Here is a 9,519-nt window from a genome sequence, read left to right as displayed (position 1 = left end):
CCCGGGATGGCAGCATGGGTTGTGCAGGGAGCAGGGCTGCAGGTAGGAGCTGTGGGTGAGGGGGTGACATGCATGGAAATAAGACATTCACCGCCTTCCTCATCAAGGACCAGAGCAGGCAGGAGGTATGTGTGTGTGTGTTATAAATGCAAAGCCAACAAACAAAAAGGGTTTATGTCTGTAGTTTAAAATATCCTACAATATTACTAAATAACGGTTATTGCATTGTCCTTGGCCAATGTGGTTGGTTAATCATTGGTCAAGAAATTCTTTATCAGTGCACTCCTAAAAATAAGACTTCTTCACTGCAGCCTTATGAATGCAAGGCTGTCAGCCTCCACTAGAAAAATCTGCAAAAATATTCCTTTATAAGGTCTCTCTCTCTCAATTTCAAGGGGCTCATATTCTTATAGCTGAACTTTGTATTGCTTTGCTGTAGAGGAAGAAACAATCCAAAATCTTTTTTGGAAATAAAAAAGGGTTTCTTTCCCTTCCTTGGGTTGGAGGACTGCTTATGTGTGGGAAACTATCATGCTGGACCTGATGTGATTAAATATAAGGTACACAAACTTTCCCCTGTTGTCCAGGATGTCTCTTGCATGATACAGATAGAAATGGGCACACCTGCCTCTAACTGTTTTCAAGGAATCAACTTTTTCTATTGTGTGGCAGAAGGGAAGGCGGTGGGAGAGGGGTGGTGGTGCGGGGGGCAGATCTACATAAGATATAAATGGTTCTATCAGTGTTTCTCTGAGAGGTATTTTAAGGTAGCATCTTTCAGATAACCATAGATTATCTGTCTGGCACTGAAAGATATAAGAAATTTGCCTACAAATTCCTGTAGCCTTCATGTGCCCCCAACCTAGTGTCAGTTTCCAGGGTTTGTGTTGCCATCAGATTTTCAGATAAGACTTATTTTTGAAAAAGGCTTTCTGAAAATTTAAAATAAAGATTAGGTGTATGGCTTGGTTTTGATTTAACTTTTTTCTTATATGATTTAATATTTCATAGTATTCCGACCTAACACTAATCTCATTTCTGATGATTGTGCATTAAAATTAATTGAGAAAATAAAATAAATGTGGACCATAACTAGAAAGATACTAGAACATGATGTGATTTAGTGGAAAATGAATGAATACAGAATGGAACAAATCTGTAGCTTTGGTGTGTGTGATCTCAGCTGTTTCTTAACTATCAAAAAGGAGGCTTAAGAGCATCAAAGCTTTTCTAATTTCTTAAAGAAAATTTTGAAACCTAAAGAATATTAGAAAAAGTACACATGAGGCACAACAAACCTCAAATTATGCATATAGAGTCCCAAAAGATGGAGACCTAGAGCAAACCATTATAATATAAAACTTAGTAAATTTATGTATTTTAAAAAAAATTAAGACCTGGTTAAGTCACTAATACAATTTTATTTCTTTTACAGGTGATTCCAATACAGTCTTACAGTGTAAAGAAGAATTCATTGAAATGAAAGATGTTTTTTCTGTAAAACTGAAACGTCGTCGTTTTGTAGGGCAGAAAAAAGGTGGCACATTATTAGGTATCACACTTTTTGTATGCCTGAAAAAAGAAGAAAATAAGCTCAAGGATTCTACTGTCAATTTTAATAATTTAAGTGAAGACCATTGCCATGAATGGTTTAGGTGTTTGAAGGAAATTCTGAATGGTAAGCAGTTATTTCAGAATCTCTGAATCATACTAGCTGTGAGTAATAATTATGCATATGCTAGCAACAGGTAGTGTTGAAAGTAACTTGGCTTTTAAAAGAAAATAATTATTGCCTAGTAAATAATGGTTACATGTTAGTAAGGGATTAATGCAGTTGTTGGAACTTTTTGTTTAATAAATACATTTATAAAATTGCTTATTCAGATTTACTATAAAATTTAAAAAGTCACAAGGCAACATTGAAATAGCAACTACTTTTAGGACATAAACATATTAAAATATGTTGTATAGAAATGTGAATTAGTGTTCCTTAAATGCCAGGGATATATTTAGGCAGGCAAGGTTCTTTGAGTAGATATGATATCTTTTATTGGACCAGCTGAGTAGCTGGAAAAGAGTTCTAGGCAAGCTTTCAGGTGCAGTCGCCCTTCTTCAGGCATAGGGGAAATCCAGCTCTTGGAGCTGGGCTAATTAATTTAATTAACTCAGCTCTTAGAGCTGGGCTAATTGAAGCGCGCCTGCTCCCTGAGCATATCTATAAATTCTTGATGACAACACAGTAGTATCCCTGATGATAGAAATAAAAGTGCCACATGAGGGAGAATGTTCAATCATGATGGAGGTAAAGAAATTAGAAGTTTCAGGTTTTGTACCCTAGGGCACCTTGAGATCCATTCAAGGGTGCCACACAATGTTTGGTGTGCAAACATTATTTACAAGATAAACCCAGGGGACATTTATACACATGCTCTGGGGGGTGGGGAGGGAGCGAGGGGCTTTAATTAAAGTGCTTGGAGTGCCTTGTGTATCAGCATTCCTGCACTTAAAAATGGCAGCAGTGTCACTTTATCTAAAGCTTGTCCAATATGTTTTTTGGGGACCTCCCAACTGAGAGAAACACAATCTTTAACACAGAAATAGGTAGGAAATCCAACAAAGGAGATGTTCTTTGGGTCTGTGTCCCGGCCCTAAAAAAGAAACAATCATATCAACACTCATTTCTTGTTCTTTTTCAGGACACTTTGCCTGGTCCCCTTCAAAATTTTCACAAATAGTAACTGAGTATGAGACTTCTTTTGTAGAAAGCAATCCTCTTTGTTATAGACTGCTAAACTGTGGCTTTAACCATATAGTCGCAAGGTTAATGTTGAGCTGTACTAGTAGTGGATCTAAAATTTTCTGTATTTTAATGTGACCTTTCTTTTAGTAAATTGTGATTCATGGCCTACTTTTCCTTCCATTTAGATTAATTACTGTAGAACTGAACTCTTACCAGTGAAAGCACAATGCTTGTATTACCATTTCTACTTTCAAAATGTATGTTTTTGAAACAGGAGTATTTCTTCTTGAAATTCCAAAGCATTTTCCTTAATATCTAAAGCTGCAAAAATGCCAAGATGCCTGCAGCTGTCAGAATGTCCATAAGGGCAAGAACACTTGAAGAGAAAACAAATGCTTGTGTTTTGCTTTGACAGTTCCCTATATATCCATTAGGAACTGTGATGCCATGTGTTCCCTGATGAAAGCTAGGTTATCCTTTACTTGGGTTGCTTTGGCTCAGCCAACAATAATTCCCCTGCGACTTTCCACTTGGTAATCTCTTGGACTCGAGCAAATCATTCTGTAGCTGTTTTCAGTTCTTCCTCAAAGAATATTTTCATATCCTTTGAGGAGCAAAATCTTCAGAGACAATAGCTCAATGATGGTCTCCCTACATAAATAGGAATCTAAAAGCAATAAATCTTTTCAAGATACAATCCTTAAGAAGCCGCTTGTATGATCCACTCAAGAGACTGACTGTATTTTAAAATTCAGGAGACAGTCTCTTATTTTGGTTTCAGTTGATGAAACTGGTATTTATAGCATTGATGGAACCAATCTATGCTCATTTAGCTGTTTTGCCATTTGTTACATTCTATAACGTTGATGATGAATCATTATTTTATACCAATAATCTTCTGAAATGATGAAAAAGGAAAATAAGGAAGAAGCAACCTTGGATACATTACGATATATTACCAAAATGACATAAATAAGCAGGACTCCTGAGAACAAAAAGGTGCGCACAAGCTTTCAGTAGGCGTGGTTGTAGGATCATACATTAGATCCTGTCCTGCCTTGTTGCTGGTGCAGGGGGAGCCCAATCCCAGGCTCCCCCTGCACCAACAAGAAGCAAGATACTTCATACACCTCCAGAGCTGCCGTGGTCTCCCAGCCCCAGTGGTTTCATGAACCCCTGCAACTGGGAGATCACAACCATGTCCTGTGGCTGCTAGGACCCAACTGGATCCTGGGAGATATGCCGCAGGGATCCAGTATCTGCAGCTGCAGGGTGTTGCCAAGACCCAGAGTTGGCAGCTGCTGTGGGCAAGAGTCCTCTCAGTTGTGGTACTCCCAGCTCTGTCTCGGTATGGTAGCTGACGGGGTTCCCAGCCACAGGGGAAGACCCTGGTACACATGCAAATTAAAGCTCAGTAGCAACCAGCTATAAAGTTAGTACACATTTTCAAGGTCTAACTTTATAGCTGGTTGGAAATTTTTATGGCATGACAGGTGCTTTCCATGTGTAGCTTGTCTCAAGGTAATTGCACACTTAACCAGTTAATTGCAGGATACCTGCAGTGTGTAGAGGGTGCCTTAGATATCTCTTGGTTGGAACTTTTAAAAAGTTTACCCTGAACATTGAGTTTTCATGGCCTTTTTCCTATAGCTTGTCATCAGAATGTTGTGAATGACATCTTTAAGCAAATAATCTGGTGAACATTTGAAACTTTTTTATGTTTATCTTACAAGGTTTTGCATACTTCAAAATATAAATTTTGTAGACATTTATTCTTTGGGTGTCTTTTTTTTTTTTAAAGCAAATCTTCAGTATACATTTCCCACTGAAATACGTTAAGTATGTAGGTAAAGTTTTCGGTGAAATATTGTATTATTTACATGGAACAGTTTTGCTTTTTTATTATTTTATTACTTGCAGCCTGGAGCAAATAAAAAAAAACAGGTAGGTTACCAAAGTAACTGTATATGTATTTATTAGCAGGTCTTGGTAAACATGTATTTTTATTGGTCGGACTGGCTAAATATTAATAAAAGATGTGTCTGCAATAGCTTAAAATAGATTTAATTATTATTTGGTAAACCTTACTATCTGGCAGAATGTTGAGACACAGAAACCTTGTTTTCTGGGAGAATTAAAGAGTAGCACTTTTCAAAGGGCATAGATGAGTCAACCTAGTTATACCTTAGAGAGTGCAGCCTATTCAGAAATAGAAAACAGTACAGCATTTTGCTCTAGGTTTGTATGTGTGCAGTGGTATGTTTTATTTTTTTTTACCAGATGCTTTTGTCATATTTTTACCTTTTCACCAAAACCCTCCTTTTGAGAAACAGCCTCTGTAGCTTCCAGTATAAGTTAATTACCTGTTCCTAGAGGTTCTTTCTACAAGTAGTGCAACTTTTGGAGAGCTTCAGTTTCATGTTTGTCTTTCGTTTAGTTTTGTATGACTCATATTGTAATAGGAGCTGATTCCCTGAATATAATTATTTAGAACTTTGGTTCATAGGGTATCTTTTCATGTTTTCTTTCACGTTTTCAGAGCAGAATATGTGCATGCATCATATTTCCCTTTTGAATCAAACAGCATTTTCAAGAGAATGACTTCTTGTTTTATTCAAAAATGTAAATGTGAGGAATTAAGGTTTACAATAAATAATATGTTATTCAAGAGAATATGATCTGTTCCACAAAATTACTATGTTTTATATTAAAATTTTTAGTATGAAATGACAAAAAATTAGCAATGCTCAGATATCAGATACTTTACATATGATTATAAATAGATATCATTTTTAACCATTTAGTGAAAGGACATAAAAATCTTTAACTCTTTGACAGGCAAGGTTCTTTGGTTAGATGTGATATCTTTTATTAGACCAACTGAGTAGTTGGAAAAAAGTTCTTAGCAAGCTTTGGGTACAGTCATCCTTCTTTGGGAGTTTACATCCAAGTTATTGTCTTTGGTGGGAATAATATAAAGATGTATCTAAAGAATAAAGGATGAAGTAGTTATTATAAGAAATTTTTGTGTGCTTTAAATTTTTGCGTGCTGCTTTGCAGCTTACCTCCCACACTGAGACTTAATATGAACATCTAAAGCTTCATGCATGAAGTTTTAATTATACCATTAATGTTAAACATTAACTTGGGTTAGTTCAACATTAACAGTGGTGTATCCATAGTTACCCTGACAAATCTGTTTCACATTATTAGTTTTTCTTATGTATAATATTCTTATTACGCTTGTTGTGTAAAATATTTCTGAATGTACACAACAGTGACATGAGTCCAACCTCTTAACTTTTGTAACATAAACCCACTGCCATAAAACTAAGTACTGAAAACAGCACAGATGTGTGTCTGAGGGTGGCGTCTCTCCTGCCCTAGAGTCTTTGTTTTCAGAACACCCTGATTAACCCCCACCCTTCATGGTTCATTGATTCACTGATAGATCAAGTTTAAACTAGTGTACATTAGCACATTTGTTAGTACCAGAGGAACAGTTGGCCATTCTGTTTTAGACTACTGGTTCATTTGAAATGGGGGAGCTGCAGTAAACAATATAACAGAATATCAGTTGAGAGAACAGTAAGGGGCTGAAGGACTCAAGTTGGCTGTGGATTATTAGTAAATCTGGTTTATCATATATTCTGGTAATAGGAGTTAAAATATATTAGTTTCAAGTTATTTTTAAAGATTTCTGTGTATAACTTATTTTTGTACAAAGTTTTTCATTAAAGGTTAAATCTCAAGTACATGCAAGATTTAGAAGTCAAAGCTGGTTATTTGTTTCATTTCATCAACACTTGCTGGGATTTGATAAATATTTAGCTTTTTTACTGTTCTCCTGGTCCAGTTTTACTGCCATGACTATCTTTGAGTTATTTGTAGGCATCTATTTAGTACAAGAAACATCACTTCAGCAATGTATATTTCTACAATCAGTGATGTTAATTGATCAGTTTTATGCATTTCTTTACCTGAATCATTTATACTTATTTTTTATCAATAAAATCTCAGTTTGTTAATTTTTGGATTTTTAAATCTTTTAAAAACCCAAATTAAATGATTACATATTAATATGCTCTTTGTGTTAGCATTATAACAGCTTTATCTCATAAATGGGTATAGTGCTTTAAATAATCCCATTACATATATATATAAAAAATATTATAGATAATATATAATAATAGTAGAACCATATTATATCTCTAGCCTACTTTTCAATAACAGTTTAAGAAATGGTAGGTTAATGTGGTGATTTGGATTGCAGTTCATACCTTTTGTTTAAAAATTATTAAGAATATGAAATAAAATGATAAAATTACTGGGTGTGACACAGGTCTCCTAAAAGTTAGTTTTTACAAGATTTCAAAATCTGCACCCCTTAGTATGTCCAAACTTTATATTCCTTTTAAGATTTTCATGTTCTATTTTGGACTCAGCCATCTCTTAATGTTAAGAGGAATAGTGACATTTTGCTGTCTGTTTCCTCTTCTCACTTTTTTATTTTTGGCCCTAATCTGAATCTTTTATTCTAATACTGGCTGTTTTATAGTAGCAGAGTGATAAATTATAACTTCATAAGTTTTTATTTAATCAGTACAGCTCAGTGTTCCACACATTTTTGGATTCATATAGTACATGCCAACACATCCCCAGCCTTTGTTTCAAGTTTAATATTTGAACAATTTTAATATTTGAAAGTAATATTTCATGTTAATATTTCCTTTTGCATGTAGTTTATATATTTTACAGGGAAATGTAAGACTCTCTAATTAATTAGGCTGAGTTGGTGTTATGTTGAAATAGTTACTTTATCTGGAGGAGTGTGGCATGTCAAGTGGGTTGGAGCCAGTTTGGCACTGCTAAAAAGTGCTGGAAGAAGGGATCTGTTTATTGGTGTATCAAATTAGGAATCCTCTTTTTCTTTACACTTAATCATTTTTATGAATTATTACTTTGGTCTCATTTTTGTCCTAATTTATATTATTTTTCTAGTCTTATTATATATTGATAGTTTTTCAGCTTCTTAAATACAGCTATTATGGCAGTATCTAAAATTACTGTAATTCTCTAGGAAACTACTTGAATTTACAATCTTAATAATAGAAATGTATGCCTTGTGGAAGCTGAGAGTGCCTTTTTGGTCTCAGCAGTTCTGCTTATTTATATAATTTTAGTAATAGATTATAATGTGTAGGTCCACGGTTGCTTTTGCCTTATTTCCTTTTTTATAATTTCAGAAGATTGTTGATAAAAATAACGATTGATCATTAATATTGTAGATGTAACGAATGGCAAAATAGCTAAATGAGCATAAGTCGGGTCCATCAGTGGTATACATACCAGTTTCATCAACTGAACCCTAAATGAGAGACTTGTCTCCTGGATTTAAAATACAGTCCGTCTCTTGAATGTATCATATGTGGGGCTTTTGAAGGATTCTGTCTTCAGAAGGTATATTGCTTTTAGATTCCTATTTGCTTAGGGAGACCATCCTTGAATTATTGTCTCTGAAGATTTTGCTCCTGGAAGGATACAGAGATATTCTTTGAGGATATCTGCTGATGGAAGAGCATGAGACCCAGCATAAATTTCCCATAAAGATCCCTTAGATCACCATCCTGATGTTGTATGACATTTAATGTCTTAATTGTTCAGTATTTTTGTCCCAACACATTTGTTTTTCTGCGGGTGTCTTAGACAAACCAAGGATTGTTCCTTTAGTATGCAAATCCATATGATACAAACATCTAGAAGTGGCACTGGGTATAATGGCTTTCCTCAAGGGTTTTCCCAGTTAGTACAGAAATGAGCAAAAGGGAAGAGTCCTGCAGAAAACTTAGGGAGCAAATTTCATGTTTCAATTTTAGAATTGTTTGTTGTCTTTTACCTTTTTCATGTTTATTTAAAATGCAAGTTGCTCATTTGAGCAGTTGGCGCAGCACTTGAAATGTAGACCTTCTTTGTTTTTCTTGAAGGTAGCGAATTATTTCAACTGGGAAACTCTTGGATTTTTATCCCATTACCTGGACTATTTTTTATAACTCTTATATCCCTCAATGGTTAAGTGCTTCGTTTATCCCTTCTGATCTCTTCAGCCAAACTTTACTTCTCAGCCATACCCTCTCCCCTTGTCATTTCCTCCCCCCTTTCCTTATCCTTTATATTTAAATTTGTTTCTTTTATTTAGTACCCATGTTTTCTGCAAGTCCATTGATAATATCTGATCAAGTGGGAAGTTGTGTATGAAAACTCATGACTCTGAATGAGTTGGTCTCTAAGGTGCCATCCAGCCCTGCCTAACTTGAAAACTAGAAATTCATGTCAGCAAGATCTTAACAATGAGACTATGTAAGAATTTTTAAAATGTAGATAGAAGTGAACATTTGTCTACTCTTATATGTTCTGAATATTTAATTCATACCTATATACATACATATCTGGCTTTACTTTTGAGGCTGCAAAATTTGAATCTGTGTACTAAAGAGCATGTAGGAAAAGCATTGGGAAATATGTATGCTATTTTAAACTTAATTTTGTTAGTCTGCTGTGTGCTTATATGCAATTACTACAAACCAGTCGAAACTGAGAATGTTATGGATGCACAAGCTCCAAGTGCAGCAACTCTTGGGAGCAAAAGACCCATCATGTCCACTGCATGGAGGCAGGGTAGATTTGCACCTTATTGACTACACAGAGTAGTGCATGTATGTAGCGTGTGTGTGTGTGTATGTGTGTGTGTGTGTGTGTGTGTGTGTGTGTGTGTGTGTGTG

General features: G+C 35.2%; 1 protein-coding gene across 1 annotated transcript in view; it reads left to right on the top strand.

Annotated features, from left to right (window-relative positions):
* LOC109301627 (ceramide kinase-like protein) overlaps nucleotides 1-9,519 on the top strand; it is a 97,646-nt gene that overhangs the window by 63,898 nt on the left and 24,229 nt on the right. The window contains exon 3 of the mRNA XM_019522862.1: nucleotides 1,436-1,678. Within this exon, the coding sequence (XP_019378407.1) occupies nucleotides 1,436-1,678 (243 nt within the window). The remainder of the gene's footprint in view (nucleotides 1-1,435; nucleotides 1,679-9,519) is intronic.

The sequence above is a fragment of the Gavialis gangeticus genome, unplaced genomic scaffold (genome assembly GCF_001723915.1).
Source record: "Gavialis gangeticus isolate Ggan-Ray unplaced genomic scaffold, GavGan_comp1, whole genome shotgun sequence".
NCBI classification, from domain to species: Eukaryota; Metazoa; Chordata; order Crocodylia; family Gavialidae; genus Gavialis; species Gavialis gangeticus.
Note: the sequence above shows the minus strand (reverse complement) of the source record. Positions and strands in the feature narration are given on the sequence as shown.